Raw genomic sequence first — 17,835 nt, forward strand, 5'->3', positions numbered from 1 at the left:
TCATTTTTTAAAAGCATGATTCCCAGTTAATGGTGGCTATTGGCCCAAGACTCCACTAAAATAATAATAAATGAATATAAAAGATATACAACAATCAAGACCATGAGACTGGTCATCAATAGAGGACACATTTCCAGAATACATGGAGACTGGATGGAGGAATGGTGTCTGTGGAAGAAGAATGAAATTACAGCTACCACCCAAGAAGGGAAACAATTCACCTAGCAGAATTCCACAGAGGCTTGCGCCTGAGAAATGCCAACTAATATAAAATGAAAGGAAGATGAAGGGATAAAATTGGGGGATAAATGAAAGACTATACAGGAAACAGCTGGACTCATATTACACTCCTCCCCACAACAACTAGTCGGACACAGCCAGCCAGGTACCTACAATACAGACAAAAAGATAAGGAGACAGACAAACAAAAATCCAGGAAAAACGAAGTCCTCCACATGGATTCAAGCACTAAAAAGTCCCCAGCGAAAGGCCTGCCAGGCAATATATCCTGTGATATACACAAAACTCCCAAGTTGCTTTTTAGTGAAAGATAATCAAGCGGCCGGGCGCGGAGGCTCATGCCTGTAATCCCAGCACTTTAGGAGGCCGAGGAAGGCGGATCACCTGAGGTCAGGAGTTTGAGACCAGCCTGGTCAACATGGTGAAACCCGATCTCTACTAAAAATCCAAGAATTAGCCGGGAGTGGTGGCAGGTGACTGTAATCCCAGCTACTTGGGAGGTTGAGGCAAAAGAATTGCTTGAACCCAGGGAGCTGAGGTTGCAGTGAGCCAAGATTGTGCCACTGTACTCCCGCCTGGGCGACAGAGCAAAACTCTGTCTCATAAAAAAAAGATAATCAAGGATTACCAGACTTTTAGGGAAGGTCTCCAGCATAAAAGATGGTCCCAGATAAATAAGTTGAAAAAAGGGAGACCCAGAAAGAAACAATAGTGATATTTTAAAAATATTTTAGAACACTGTTTTAGTTCTTATTAAAAATTGAAAACAAAACAACAAACCCTCTAATTGGTGCTCTCAGAAAAGGCACAGCACTTGGAAAACAAGATGTCATGAAAAAGGAAAAAGCTCAGAATAAAGAACTCTTGTGATAAAACCTGAGGGTTCAAATATTAAATGCAACAGAAGTGCTTATAGATAAAATCAAGGAAATCTTCCTGAAAGTAAGAAAAAGTACAAAGGTAACAAAGTATGACAGGAAATAAAGATTTGGAGAATCTAGGAGGCCCAACATCTTATCAAAAGAAGTTTCAGAAAGTGAGACATGGAGAAAAATACTGCTAGAAAATTATCAAAAAAAGATGAATAATAATAGACAATTTCACAGTTGAAGGATGTGAGTCCTTCTCTAAAGCAATGCTGTCCAAAAACCATTTCCTGTGGCAATGGGAATGTTTTGTGTCTGTACTGTTCAGTAAGGCAGCGCCTTGCACAGGAGCTCCTGGTCAGTCAAAATGACCCTACCAGGGCTGAAGAATTCAATTTTAAATCTTATTTCATTTCTAATCATAACCTATCCATCAAGAATTCCTCTAGGTTCTACCTGCAAAGTAGATTCTGAATTTATTTCTTACCATTTCCACTGATACCACAAGCCACAACCACCTCTTGCCTAGGTAACTATGACGTCCTTCACTATTTATTTCATATTATTTTTAAAACTTTAAAAAAATAAATTGCATTATTTTCATATAATTTTTAAAGTAATTTTAATGTCACTTTAGCCTTACAAAATTCAATCATAATGACAGTAGCAAAAATGTATCTTTGTTCCCAAAACTCTAGTAGATTTCTAGATTTTATTAATTGTTTTCCTTAAAAGAAAGATACAGACCAAACTCCCGCAACATGCAATTTACCCATATAACAAACCTGCACGCATACTCCACTGAACCTAAGATAAAAGCTAGAAACAGCCTGTAGTCCCAGCACTTCTGGAGGCCGAGGTGGGCAGACTGCTTAAGTTCAAGAGCTCGAGACCAGCTGGGTGACATAGGGAAACCCTGTCTCCACCAAAAAATACAAAAATTAGCTGGGTGTGGTGGCATGCACCTGCAGTCCCAGCTACTTGGCAGGCTGAGGTGGGAGGATCACAGAGAGAGAGAGAGAGAGAGACAGAGAGAGAGAGAGAGAGAGAGAGAGAGAGAGAGAGAGAGACAGAGAGAGACAGAGAGACAGGCATACCTTAGAAATATTGCAGGTTTAGTTCCAAACTACTGCAATAAAGCTAATACTGCAATAACGTGAGTCACGTGAATTTTCTGGTTTTCCAGTGCATGTAAAAATTATATTTATACTATACTATAATCTACTAAGTGTGCAACAGCATTATATGTTTTAAAAAACACAACATATAAAGGCAGGCATGGTGGCACACGCCTATAGGCCCAGTTACTTGGGAGGCTGAAGAGGGAGGATCACTTGAGGCGTAAATGAGCTGTGATCACACCCATGAATAGCCACTGCACTCCAGCCTGTGCAACACAGTGAGACACTGTTTCTTTAGACTTTTTTTTAAATGTATATGCCTTAATCTTATGATTCTCTGGCTAAAACATTTAAGAACAAAAAATATATGCTGTATTGCTAAAAAATGTTAACACTTCTATGAACCTTCAGCAAGTTGTAATCTTTTTGCTGGTAGAAGGTCTTGCCTTGATGTTGACGGCTGCTGACTGACCAGGGTGGTGGTTGCTGAAGGCTAGGGTGGCTGTGGCAATTTCTTAAAATAAGACAATAATAAAGTTTGCTGCATGAGTTGACTCTTCTTTTCACAAAAGATTTCCTTATAGCACACAAAGTTGTTTGATGGTATTTTACTCACAGAACTTCTTTCAAAATGGGAGTCAATCCTCTTAAATCCTGCCAGTATTTTATCAACTAAGTTTATGGAATATTCTAAATCCTTTGAAATCCTTTGTTGTCATTTCAGCAATGTTCACAGCATCTTCCCAGGAGTAGATTCCATCTCAAAAAACCACTTTCTTTGCTTATCCATAACAAGAAAGTCCTCACTGGGCTCAGTGGTTCACGCCTGTAATCCCAAAACTTTGGGAGGCCAAGGCGGGAGGATCACTTGAGGCCAGGAGTTCAAGTCCAGCCTGGGTAACATAGTGAGACACAAACAAACACCAAAAACAAAACAAAACAAACAAACAAATAAAAAAAAAAAAACAGAAAAACAAAAAAATTAGCCAGGCATGGTGGTATGTGCCTGTAGCCCCAGATACTCAGGAGGTTGAGGTAGGAGGATTGCCGGGGTCCAGGAGGTCAAGGTTGCAGTGAGTCATGATTACACCACTGCACTCCAGTCTGGGTGATAAAGCAAGACCCTTCTCTTCAAAAGGGAAGAAATTCCTCATCTATCCAAGCTCTATCATAAGATTACAGCAAGTTAGTCATATCTTCAGGCTCCACTTCTAATTCTAGTTCTCATGCTATTTCCACCACATCTGCAAGTTACTTCCTCCACTGACGTCTTGAACCCCTCAAAGTCATTCATGGTGATGGAATCAACTTCTTCCAAACTCCCGTACATATTGATATTTTGATCTCTTTCCAAGAATCGCAACAAGAAAGCATTTTTTAGCAATACAGTATATATTTTTTTGTTCTTAAATTTTTTAGCCAGAGAGTCATTAATGGCATCTAGAATGGTGAATCCTTTCCAGAAGGTTTTTAATTGACTTTGCCCAGATCCATCAGAGGAATCACTATCTGTAGCAGCTATAGCCTTACAAAATGTATTTCTTAAAATAATAAGACATGAAAGTCAAAATTACTAATTGATCCATGGGCTGCAGAACAGATGTGTTAGCAGGCATGGAAACAACATTCATGTGCTTGTACAGCTCCATCAGAGTTCTTGGGTGGCCAACTGCATTGTCAATGAGCAGTAACATTTTGAAAGGAATCTTTTTTAAAAAAAAAAAAATCCCCCCCCTCTCCCACCAGCAAAGCAGTAGGTCTCAATAGTGGGTTTAAAACATTGGTAAGCCATGTTGTAAAATGGATATGCTGTCATCCAGGCTTTACTGTTCCATTTATAGAGCACAGGCAGTGTAGATTCAGCATCATTCTTCAAAGCCTTAGGATTTTTGGAATGGTAAACTGGTACTGGTTTCAACTTCAAGTCACCAGCTGCATTAGTTCCTAACAAGAGAGTCAGCCTGTTCCTTGAAGCTTTGAAGCCAGGTATTGACTTCTTCCTCTCTCCCTAAGAAAGTCCTAGATGGCATCTTCTTCCAATAAAAGGCTGTTTTGTCTACACAGAAAATCTGTTGTTTGGTATAGCCATCTTCATCAATGATCTTAGCTAGATCTTCTGGGTAACTTGCTGCAACTTCTATATGAGCACTTGCTGTTTCATCTTGCACTTTTATGTTAGGGGGATGGCTTCTTTCCTTAAACCTCATGAACCAACCTCTGCTAGCTTCCAACTTGTCTTCTCCAGCTTCTTCATTTATCTCAGCCTTCACAGAATTGAAGAGAGTGAGGGCCTTACTCTGGATTAGGCTTTGGCTTAAGGGAATGTTCTGGCTGGTTTGATCTTCTAACCAGACCACTCAAACTTTCTCCACATCAGCCATAAGGCTATTTCATTACATTCTTATCATCCATATATTCACTAAAGTAGCACTTTTCATTTCCTTCAAGAACTTTTCGTTTGCATTCCCACCTTGGCTAACTGTTATAAGAGGCCTAGCTTTTGGTCAATCTTAGATTTTGACATGCCATTCTCACTAAGCTTAACGATTTCTAGTTTTTAATTTCAAGTGAGAGACATGCAACTTGTCCTTTTACTTAAATAGAGGCCGTGGTAGGGTTGTTAACTGGCCTGATTTCAATACTGTTGTATCTCAGGGAATAGGGAGGCCCAAGGAGACTGAGTGGTGAGGAACAGCAAGTCGATGGAGCAGTCAGAATACACATAACACTGATCGCCCAAAAACAATTACAATAGTAACATCAAAGATCACTGATCACAACAGAAAAAGAAATAATGAAAAAGTTTAAAATACTGTGAGAATTGTCAAAATGTGATACAGAGGCACAAAGTGAGCACATGCTGTCGGGAAAATGGCGCTTCTAGACTTGCTCAACATGGGGTTACCATCAACCTTCAGTTTATAAAAAATATAGTACCTGTGAAATGCATTAAAGCAAAGTACAATAAAACAAGGTATGCCCATATACTGAAATAAATGTGACTTTGCAACACAGTGCACCAAAATCAATTTGGGTCTAAAAAAAAAAAGCCATTTGAAGCATCTCAGAGGCAAGGGCACTTACAATTTACAAATAGTATTTTCCTACCAAGCAATATTATTTTCCTATACATCCATACACAAGGTGATAGAAGGGATACTAGAATGAATACAATATTACATCTCAGAGAAAAATGTCAGATTCACTGCTGTGACATTTGGAGCTACCTGGACCTGGAATCTATCTGACTCTTGTTTACTCTTCTTGAATATGAAACAGTGAAGTTAACAATTATAAAGCACAACAGCTCTTATAATGAGCAAATGTCGGGGTGGAGAGGAAATAAAATAGTTTGCAGTAAAAGTTTACTCTTTGACTCATAACTATTTGCATTTTCTCTGAAGATTCATAATTACTACAACTAAATAAATTTTACACCTTTTGGAAAAAATGTAATGCTGGAAAGTGTGTTTATTCTTACAGAATGTAGAGAAATTCAGTACATTTCTGATATTTGAAATCTCTAAATTAATCATTTGAGCAGTCAAACATTTAGCAGCTACAACTGGATAGATTTCAAGAAATCAAGAATTCTAAAATGAACTAGCTCGCTTTCTCCCCACCACCCAGAAAAAAGAAAAGGCAAATTTTACACAACTGAAGACTGAATTCTTCACAAGAACATAATCTTGCTTTTCCCCACATCTAGTTCTGTGTAATTGCAATCATTTCTCATTTTCTAAGAATAAATCTTACTCATGGAACAGAGCTCTAAAGAGCAGTGTGATGCTTCAGAAAATGCATGGGATGTCAGGAGTCTCCACTCCCTTGAGTTAATAACTGCTTAAGTTACAAGTCCTATAATATCTTTGTGCCTCAGTTTCCTTTTAAAAGGGGGGAGTTAAATGATCTTTAAGGCCTGACTAGTTCCAAAGTTACAAGATTTTGGCCGGGCGCGGTGGCTCAAGCCTGTAATCCCAGCACTTTGGGAGGCCGAGACGGGCGGATCACGAGGTCAGGAGATCGAGACCATCCTGGCTAACACGGTGAAACCCCGTCTCTACTAAAAAAATACAAAAAACTAGCTGGGCGAGGTGGCGGGCGCCTGTAGTCCCAGCTACTCAGGAGGCTGAGGCAGGAGAATGGCATGAACCCGGGAGGCGGAGCTTGCAGTGAGCTGAGATCCGGCCACTGCACTCCAGCCTGGGCGACAGAGCGAGAATCCGTCTCAAAAAAAACAAACTTACAAGATTTGAAGTCTTTGATAAATCAAAGTGTTTTTCAATGAGAATACATTTTAACTTTTAATTAAAAATGTCCAAACAAAGCCAGGCGCTGTGGCTCATACCTGTAATCCCAGTCCTTTGGGAGGCCAAGGTGGGCAGATCACCTCAGGTCAGGAGTTCGACACCAGCCTGGCCAACGTGGTGAAATCCCATCTCTACTAAAAAAAAAATAGAAAAATTACCTGGGCGTGGTGGTGGGCACCTGTAATCCCAGCTACTTGGGAGGCTGACACAGGAGAATTGCTTGAATCTGGGAGACAGAGGTTGCAGTGAGCTGAGACTACACCACTGCACTCCAGCCTGGGTGACAGAGTGAGACTCCATCTCAAAAAATAAAAATAAAAATGTACAAACATCTATCATCTTTAACAACCATCAACAATTTGATAGACTCACTAAAATATTCCAAGTGTGATGACAAATCCAAGCCTATTTATGTGATTTAAATTCAGAAAACTACAGGACATGCTAACTGACTGCAATGAAATGCATTCTGGGCAACAAGTTAAAAATGTGCTCTTTTTTCCTCTGCCAGAGGGTACTTCCTATACAGTAAGTTGAAAGACAAAGGCCCCCAAACCAAAATTTTAGAAAAACATCTGTAGCCTGCAAAAGAAAAATATTTCTGACAGAGAAATCCCTTTACATCTCCATCAACGCTGTAGTTTTGTGGGCCGCTAGGCTGTTTAAACACACTTTCCTTCCTTTCTTTTCTAATTTCTTATTCATTCTTATTTCTATTCTTTTCTCCTATTTTCTTTCCTTATTTCTTGACTTTGTTTCCTATTGCTTTCACCCAGTTCTGTTTCAGGAGGTGAGTATTCCTTCTACGTACATCTCCAGCCAATCAGATTGTTCCTTTATTTTCAGACGGCAACCCTACCAATGACTGATGCTCAGGTTTAATTTTAGAGTCCTCAGGTCTTAAATAATTCATTAATATTGTTTAAAGGCCCATTTACCCTGCCAGAGAGATTGTTAAAGAGATTCTGGGTTCAGTATCAACTCCATATATGATTGTGTGTTTATAAATATGCTTCATGTTTTACTGTGAAATCGTTATGGTACTACACATATAATCACAATTTTCAAATTCTGCTAATATTTCTTTCCAAATATTAAAATGTAATGCTAACAGTTCAAAAGCCATTTAATACATGAAATCTAAGAAAGACGGAAAAAACTAAACTACAAAACTCATGTATAAATTTTTACTGTTAAAGATAGTTTTAGTTTAAGTAAAAACTTCTAATTTGCTTACCACTGTCTTATAAGATACACCTCTAATATATGACGTTACCAAGCCTGTGTGTATATAAATAGATAACTGGGGAAAGGTCAGCAACTTAATTAATAAGGGCTCTATTTATAATTATGCTATCAAAGCTAATCACCAAGTAAGAGCTAAAAACACTAGTGGAAATTCTAAGTCTCATTAACGATGGTGTCAGAAATTTTAATTAAAATAGAACATCTCATTTAAATGATTAGCTTTGATAATTTAAGCATGAATAGAGGTCTAATTTATTAATTTGCTGATCACTGTTAAGATGGTTTATTAAATATCATACATTAATGATCTCTCTGAGAAGCTAGGTCAGAGAAGACAGCAATATTTCTACCTGGTTATACAACACAAGTCATAAGTTATCACCATCTATTTCTAAAGTGACAATAGGCAATAATCAACCAAGATTATAATCTTCAAGATACATCTGAACAATACCTTCCTCTATTTAAAAGAGAACTTGGGGGAGTCACGATGATTAGACAACAGTATATTGAAACTAAAATTATCAACTAACTTCAAATCTAGAATTGTTTGAAAGAAAAAATGAAAATGGCTCAAAGCGTCTTTGTTGAAAAACCAACACACAGAACAAGAAATAGTTCAAAGCAGACACATCATCAAAACATGTATGTCATCTCTAAGATGATGTAAGTAAATGTCAATTTACTGAAAGCTGATCAAAATAAGTGACCTACTAGCATTCCATTTTTATCAGAAAGCCATTACAGTATCACCACCACAACACAAAAATGAGCCATTTCACAAGCCAACTCTGAGACTTTTACAAAGACGCTTTCAAAAAGGATTTTCTATCTATTCCTTATGAGCACTTTTAATCAAACTACTCCATAGTGAAGCGTATCTTAAATGGCAAAAGCTTTCCTTTGCACCAGTATCAGCACTGCTACATAATCGTTTTGAGAATTTGTCCCTGAAGATAAAATGACTGAAAAGTATAATGGAAAAAAAAGGTCCCGTTAATAACAAAAACAAAACAAAACCAAAACAAACCACTCTAAGATTATTGGAAATACTCAAGATTTAAATGAAGATCCTACAGATTTTGGAAGAGGAACATTCAAAAAATAAGAAAGAGAGAGAGAGAAAGAAGAGAGAGGCCAGGCGCGGTGGCTCACGCCTGTAATCCCAACACTCTGGGAGGCCGAGGCAGGCGGATCATGAGGTCAAGAGATCGAGACCATGCTGGCTAACATGGTGAAACCCCGTCTCTACTAAAAATACAAAAAAAATTTAGCCAGGCGTGGTGGTGGGCGCCTGTAGTCCCAGCTACTCGGGAGGCTGAGGCAGGAGAATGGTGTGAACCCAGGAGGCGGAGCTTGCAGTGAGCCCAGATAGCAGCGCCACTACACAGCAGTCTGGGTGACAGAGCGAGACTCTGTCTCCAAAAACAACAACAACAACAACAACAACAAAAAGAAGACAGAAAAAGGGAGGGAGGAAAGAAGGAAATAAATTAAATGAGAAGTTTAAAGTATTTGTAAAGATAAAATTTCCCTCAATTTAAGCTACAGGTTTAATGTCATTCAAATAAAAAGCCAAGAAGGGTGTGTAGAGGTGGGACAGAGGAGGAGGAAAGAGTTCATAAAGTTATTCTAAATTTTTTTTAGTAGAAAAACCACAGAATGACCCTCCTCCCCCATCCACCCCATGCCCCACATATAGCAACTGGAAGGAAAAAAGTAATAAGGGAGACTTTACACTACTGGGTTAGAATACCACAAAATCTCAAAAATTAAAACAGTAAAATTCTAGCACAGAAACTTATAGATGAAGAAATACACAAAGTCCAGAAACAGATCACAACATGTAATGAAGAAATGCATCTTACTCAGAGGTTAGATTATTAAATTATCACGCAAAGTGAAAAATCCCACACAGATAAAAATTACCTTTGAAAAATCCTTAATCATGCCAAAATTACTAAAAACTGAACTTCTGGAAGCTCAGAGGTCAAGAATTAACTTCTGTTGTTTGTCTCTGCATTTCATTTTTCACTACCCCCACCCCTCGGAGCAAGTATGATACAATGCTATTGCAAATAATTTGGAAAGCGACATCTATTTAATGAGAATGTAATACTTCCAAAAAGACAGGAAGACAACTGGCTAAACGTCTGGAGAAAATGTAAACCCTAATCCCAAGCTTACACTGGTATTTAAAATCAAATTGGAGCAATTTATTAATCTATTGGCAATCAGGGATGGTCTACTGCCTGGCTCAGGAGGAGATGGCATTTTGCCCTTTGTTGTCCTCCTCATCCCATCATACCTGTAAGGACCGGGAGTGGGAAAGGATGCAGGCAGTACTGCCGGATCACAGTGTCCAATCTTAGCCAAGTAGCCAAGGACTATGGCTTTTGCTGCATTTGAGGTGGGTAAGGAAAACCCATGGAGTTAAGTCTTAATTACATCTACATGAGAACAGTCTAAAAATTGAAAGTAGCAAAAAATGTTACAGAATGGGACCAAGATCCCAATCAGTGATGATATAGGTGGGCACAGCAATTGCAGGAACAGCAGAGATAAAGTGTTTCAAGTTTCCCCAACAAATAATCTCCCTCCATTAACAGATCATACATTCACATCTATAAATGCTAGGAAAGGCTAAACGTTATAGCAGGTATCTTTGCATAGTGAAATTATAAATAATTTCTCTAACTTCTACATTTTCTATGCTGGCCATGTATTTCATTTGTCACAAGAAAATCAAAATTACTATAAAGAGAAAAAGCAAGTGAAACATAACGTAACCAACCATCTCCATTTAAGTCAACTGTTAACTAACATCCAGATATCATCCCACAAGATTAATCTACTAAGTTTTCTGGGAAAAAAAGAATCCATAATAGGAGGGAAAAGACTTTTTTCTCTGTTGTTAACGTTAAAGAAATTATTTTAAAAGGTTGGAAATAAACAGCAAGCACATCAATCATTCACTTTGTGAGATGATTCATGCAAAAGCATTTTGAACAAACTAAAGTTACCCTAATACACCGAAAATGTGAAAATCTGCAATATGCTAAAAAAAATTATCTTTGTTAAATAAATTTTTCAGTGTTGTAAGTGAATCATTTGTGAATCTCATGCATCAAAATAAAACTAACCAAATGTTTTTGCAAAAGTAAATTTCACTCTAAGAACCCACTGACCATGAAAGGTACTTATTCACACACACACACACACACACACACACACACACACAGATAACAGAAATATCAAACATTAAGAGCACCAAGGTACAAAAAACTTAAATTCCAAAATTAAGGCCCATTTAAAAAGATCAATGACTAAAGTAGATTATTCAATATGAACTATTATTTAGTAAAGTACAAACTTCATAAAACCTATAAAAACCTTGGCACACAGTTCCCCCTCATATTATGAACTCGTTTGGCAGGTTAAATAAAAACATCATAAGTGATTATCAGCGAGAACGGCAGAGTGAGAAACTCCAAAGTCCAGTCCTCCATAAAAACAGAAAAAAATTGGCAAAAGCGGTAATAATCCATTTTTAGGAACCTAGAAACCTAAGTAAAAGCTTGCAGCAACCAGAAAAACAATCAAGAATTAAGCAAGAAGAAGAAATAAGAAGGCATCCAGATTGGAAAGGAAGAATGAAACTATTTTTACTTGTAGATGACATTATCTTCCATATAAAAAAGCCTGATATCTACAAAAAAATCTATTAGTTAATAGAGTTCAGCAAGATTGCAGATACATAATCAATATACCATCGTGTTTTTAAACACTAGCAATGAACAATCCAAAAATGAAATTAAGAAAACAATTCCACTTACGATAGCATGAAAAAGAATAAAATGCTTAGGAATAAATTTAACAAAAGAAGTGCAAGACTTATACTTGGAAAATTACAAAATACTGTCAAAAGAAATTTTAAGAGACCTGAACAAACAGAAAGATGTCCCATGTTCAGGTACTGGAAGACTTAATATTGTTAAGGTGGCAATACTCCCCAAATTAATCTACAGATTTAAAGCAATTCTTTCTTTAAATGTCAGCTGGCTTTTTTTCTGCAGAAATTGGCAAACTGATCCTAAACCTCACATGAGAAAATTCAAGGAACCCAGAATAAACAAAACAATCTTCCAAAAGAACAAAATGTAAGGACTCATACTTCCAATTGCAAAACTTACTACAATACTTCAGTGTACAATACAGTGTGGTACTGGCAGAAAGACACACACACAGATAAATGGAATACAATGGAGAATCCAGAAATAAACCCGGCATCTACAGTCAACTGATTTTTGACAATGTTGCCAAGACTATTCAATGCGGGAAAGAAGAGTCTTTTCAAAAACGATGCTGAGAAAACTGGCCACATGCAAAAGAATGAATTTGATACCCACCTCACACAATATACAAAAATTAACTCAAAATGGACCAAAGAACTAAGAACCAAGTGTAAGAGGTAAAACTATAAAAAGAAAATGTAAAAGTAAATCTTTGCAATCTTGGATTAGGCCAGGGTTTCTTGGATATGACACCAAAAGCATAAGCAGCCAAAGAAAAAATTGATAAATTGTAGTTTAGCATCAAAGGACACTATCAAGAAAGTGAAAAGACAACCCACAGAGTGAGAGAAATAATTGCAAATCATATATGAGATTGAGTCTGTACCAGAATATATATTTTTAAAACTCTTATATGAATAGACATTTCTCCCCAAAAAAGATACAAATGATCAAGAAGCACATGCAAAGATGTCAACATCATCAGTAATTATGGAAATGCAAATCAAAACTACGAGGGCTGGCTGCGGTGGCTCATGCCTGTAATCCCAGCACTTTGGGAGGCTGAGGATGGATCACCTGAGGTCAGGAGTTTGAGACCAGCCTGGCCAATACCGTGAAACTCCGTCTCTACTAAAAATAAAAATAAAATAAAATAAAATAAAATTAGCTGGGTGTGGTGGTGGGCGCCAGTAGTCCCAGCTACTCAGGAGGCTAAAGCAAGAGAATTGCTTGAACCTAGAAGGCGGAGGTTGCAGTGAGCCAAGATCGCGCCACTGCGCTCCAGTCTGGGTGACAGAGTAAGACTCCGTGTCAAAAACCAAACAAACAAAAACACTACAATGAGATCCTACTACACACCCATTAGGATGGTTATAATTTTTTTACAAAGCAAGTATATAGAGAGATTGGAATCCTCTTACATAGCTGTGGGAATATAAATGTACAGAGAACAAAGTTTGCAATTCCTCAAAAGGTTAAACACAGACTTACTACATCACCCAAGAACTCCACTCCTAGGTTACAGTGTGGATGCACTTCAAAAGCCAGATGTAAAAGGCCACATAATGTATGATTCAATTTTTATGAAATGTCTCCATAGACACAGAAAGTAGACTGGGGATTACTAGGCACTGAGAGTGGGGAAATCGGGGTGTAACTGCTTAACAGTTATGGGGTTTCTTTTATGGGTGATGAAATGTCCTAGAATTAGACAGTAGTGATGACTGTATAACATTGTGAATATACTAAAATCCACCAATTGTACAATTTAAAATGGCTAAAATGGTAAATTTTATTATAAACAGCTAAAACATCACTTAACTGAAAATTACATTACTGCTCAGTTGTAAAACAACTGTTCATTATAATCTGAAAGACTGTCAGATGTGTACCAAATTTTTGTAAAGTATGGTTCCAAAATTCTAGATCCTGACAATACATATATGTAGATAGATACCAATTCATCTGTATTATGCTTCTAACTTACTTTAAGAGCCTAAAATCACAGTAAGTTGTTTTAATGACAGCTATGCAGAATGAACCAATCAATGAATACTGGGACAATTTGAAGAGACTGCCTCTAAATCCCTACACATAAGACACACAGTTTTCCCTATGAATCTTGACTTTTAATTAGCATCTATAGCAGACAACTTGTAAAACGTGAATCAATTATTTCTAATGGCCTCTAGATATCATTCTGAAACTGCCAAAATGAAGCTAATATCAAAAAAGTATTTTTCATATATAAAAATTAGAAATGTTTATCCCGATTTATGATGTCTCTGTCTGATATGACTACAACCAGCTTTACACATTCTTATCTTTAATCACTGTAAATTTAATGGGATCAGCTAGACATTTTTATAGCCTACACCACACGGTACTGCTTTGGAAGTTTTATAACCTGGAATTACTACGTTTTTCATAGCAATAAAAGTCCATGAAGATGCTCTTTAGAAATATCTAAGTTTATTTTATTTATTTATTTTATTTTATTTTATTTTGAGATGGAGTCTCACTGTCGCCCAGGCTGGCGTGCAGTGACACATCTTGGCTCACTGCAAGCTCCACCTCCCAGGTTCACGCCATTCTCCTGCCTCAGCCTCCTGAGTAGCTGGGACTGCAGGCGCCTGCCACCACGCCCAGCTAATTTTTCCTATTTTTAGTAGAGACGGGGTTTTCACTGTGTTAGCCAGGATGGTCTCAATCTCCTGACCTCGTGATCCACCCACCTCAGCCTCCCAAAGTGCTGGGATTACAGGCCTGAGCCACTGTGCCCAGCAGAAATATCTAAATATTTTAAGATAAAATTCAGTTTACCTCAAAATGCTTAGTTTAGCAGAGTCAATTTTATGTTAAAAATCCGCAAATTCTGATATTTGGGAATCAGAGAACCTCAGTCTAACAAAGCACCAGGCTGAGTGGCAGGAGAAGGAGCACAGAACTTGGAGCTGGCACTGGCTGAAAAGCCAGCATCTTTGGAAAGCTCTCGTTAACAAATGTATAATTAATACATGTAACTTAAATCAAAAAGATGAATCACTAAAAGCCATTTCCTCAGATTAAAAAAAGACAAAGCTCCTTGAATAGAGTCCTCAGATATTCAATATTTTCTTTAAACAGCAATAAAAGACTTTTAAGGGGCTTCATGTTTCAACAGTAGTGTCCATTTTACAAACTCTGAAATACAATAGGAGGGTGGCAATTAAAATAATTCCCAAGAAAGGATTATCTTTAATACACTATTACATTCAATAAGATCTGTGCCTTCCTATCATCAATCAATAAATACTGATATTTTTCACAACTAATAACAAAAGGAAAATAAGAAGACATTTACCTCTTCTAAGCTAGGGAGCGAAGAAGAAGATACTGTTCGAGATGACAATGGGTGAAATGGCTCTTGACCAATAGCATGTTGATGATTCTGTATTTGTACAAAAGGGTTCTGCGGTGGCCTGTGAGGCAATGGAGGTAGGCCATAGGGAAAACCTGGCCCCATTAGGTGATTCTGTTGCAAGTTAGCAAAAGTCCATGCTCCATCAGGTGCCAGGTATTTCAAGGGAGGAGGGGCAAGGTGTTCAGATGGCAATGAGAAAGGTGAGCTGAATATCTGGGGTGGGAGGCGCTGCGGAAATGCTGGGTTGCTGGCTACTTCAATGTCTCTGCTGTTATCATTAAAGTTAGAAAAGTGGCTACTGTGGTCTGTACTGGATGGGGGAGATGGGACTGCTGGTGGGCTTCTAGTCTGTACTTGTCTATATTGCAAAAGTCTTGATTGAGGTGGTGGCATTTCAGCTAGTTCCCGTGTTTCACTTTGATCACGATGAGACAGTTCTCTGATTAAGTCTTGAAACCTACAGGAAAACAATAAAATATGAGGAGAAAACAAAAGGCTCCATCACATTAAGGAAAGCTTAGTCAACTATACATGTATTTTCAACAAACTAAATCATAGTACTAATAACTAGAACTGGCATTAATTCATCTCAGATGTAAGCATTAGCACTCAACAGATGCTGAGATGAAGATATTGAATATGCTCAATTACCTGATTTCTTTCTGTTCCCATTGTATTAAAAACATGTCCTTGTCTCTATATGTCTTTGACAACTGGAAGTTATAAAAGGTCACCATGATGGTGGACCTTGTTCAGAAGGGATTAGGAAACACTTCAGAGCATTCATGTGACACTGGCCATAAAAACAAGCTTACAGTTAGGACCAAACACTCATATGTAGCTGGAATTATAGGAACGTAGAATTCTGTGCCACCAGAAAAATAATTAATGATATAATTTTTAGCTTTTAACCACGAATTTACTCCTGTCTTTATTCATTCTTTGCAAGTATTACTACTAAATAAAAAACCCGCTCACAGTGATGGTGTTTCTCCTGCAGAAAAGACCACAAAGCAAAGGAACAAGTTAATTTCCAACCCATAGTAGATCATCCATGCCTAAATTTGTACAAGAGTTACTTCTAAATGAGTTTTCTGTATTTTAGAGCCAATCAAGAGGACTGTGTAGCATGTGCTTAGAAGGCCAGCATCCAATTTCTCTGAGGCAATATTCCAGCTTGAAGCTAAAAGGACTACAGTCAAAAAAGAGAACAGTGAGGGGGTCGCATTCCAGAGGCTATTTTCATTTGGCTGGAATACCTTGAGTATGTGGTCTCCACTTCATCTTCGGCACTGCTGGTGAGCTTCCAGTCTGCCCGCACTGGCGGCTGATGTAATCCCAGGGGCGGCTGAGGAAGATGCTGGAGGTGAGGATGGTGATGGGGTGGGTATGGAACGCTGCCCTGACTGAGAAAGGCATGATGCTCACTCCACTGCTGGAACCGTGCCTGCTGCTGTCTTAATGTTTCCAGAGTGACACTCCCGTGTATACGATCTGCAAAAATATTTGTGAAAATTTTTTTTATGAATTTGGGGTTTCAAGTTCATTATTTAAAGTTTTTACTAACATATTTTCTCCACAAAGACAAAGAAAGAGCTACAAATTCGGTTTTAGTAAGAAATAAATGTTTTCTAAATTTGTCAGAAATCAGTTATGGTGATGATGACAACTTACATAATGATGATCCTGACATCCACTGGATACTATCATACAGCATTTAGAACTAGTTTCTGATTATCACACTAAACGGGGGGTTTTTGCTAGCATTATTTGAAGAAATGATTCAATCTTAACCCAAAATAATACTGTACATACAGTCCATGTCATTTTAAGTAACTAAACTCTGAATTTTCACATCTAGCGATAATAGAACTTACCTAAAGCCTCCCCTATAGGTAATCCTGGGGGGTTCTCATCAATGAAGCTATTCAGATGCGAAGGAAGAATGGGGCCGGGTTGTGTAATGGCTCTCAGAGGACTGTGGCCTTCTTGCAGCATGGGAGGCGGCTGCTGCTCCGAAATCACAGCCTCTGCAGGAGGAGACTGTGGCCGATGAGCAACTGCATTATTAAAAAAAGCATTGTTGGGTCCTGCCTGATATGCAGGAGAAAGCTGTGGAGGCGGCTGCTGAGGCTGCTGATTCAACTGACTTTGCTGCTGGACTACCTGATTTGGCTGAGGTGGCATCTGATTTGGTTGTTCAGGCAAATTATTCTGCTGCTGATTTAACAAGGTGTGCTGCTGTGGAATTGGAAAGGGTGGTCTTGGTAGCTGGGGAAGGGGATGAAAATGGCGATTAGGGATTGCATACTGTGCATGGGGAGCAGGAAGGGGAAGATTTATGTGTCTTGGGTTGAGATTATCTTTGCGAGGAAATTTGGTACTGGGATAAGCAACACTAGGACGTGATTCAGGACTTCTGTTCTGTGGATTTGATTCCAAATCAACCTAGAAAAAAATAAGAAGCCTTTTTTAACTGCAGAATATTCGAATTCAGTTGCTCTCCACCTTTTCCCAACCCTAACACATCTAAAGGATATGATACATTGACATCTTCCAGCAGGAGAGCTGAGTGCTCAATTATTTACTTCCTCACAATTAAATAAAGGAAAATTTTTTTAAATTTAAAAAGATGACACAGAAAACAGCATATTAAATGTGAGTCATAAGAAAACATACTGCCATTTTATTAGCATATCTACTTTAATTCCTTTCAGGGCATTATTTTTAATTTCACACTTTCTTCCTTAGAAAGATGGTCATTTATTTCATTCTGATATAAATCATTAAAATGTGTTTTCCTTCTGATTTTATGGTGGTTTTTTTTTTTTTTTTTTCTTGGAGACAGAGTCT

At 38.0% G+C, this 17,835-nt stretch overlaps 1 protein-coding gene across 5 annotated transcripts in view; it reads right to left on the reverse strand.

Moving 5' to 3' along the window:
• HELZ (helicase with zinc finger) overlaps positions 1–17,835 on the reverse strand; it is a 171,051-nt gene that overhangs the window by 13,506 nt on the left and 139,710 nt on the right. For all 5 annotated transcript variants that reach the window (XM_030923001.1, XM_030923003.1, XM_030923000.1 and 2 more), the window contains 3 exons: positions 16,860–17,430; positions 16,242–16,476; positions 14,923–15,439 (listed from right to left, as the gene is read on the reverse strand). In XM_030923001.1, coding sequence (XP_030778861.1) covers positions 14,923–15,439; positions 16,242–16,476; positions 16,860–17,430 — 1,323 coding nt within the window. The remainder of the gene's footprint in view (positions 1–14,922; positions 15,440–16,241; positions 16,477–16,859; positions 17,431–17,835) is intronic.

This window comes from Rhinopithecus roxellana, chromosome 19, assembly GCF_007565055.1.
Source record: "Rhinopithecus roxellana isolate Shanxi Qingling chromosome 19, ASM756505v1, whole genome shotgun sequence".
Lineage (NCBI taxonomy): Eukaryota > Metazoa > Chordata > Mammalia > Primates > Cercopithecidae > Rhinopithecus > Rhinopithecus roxellana.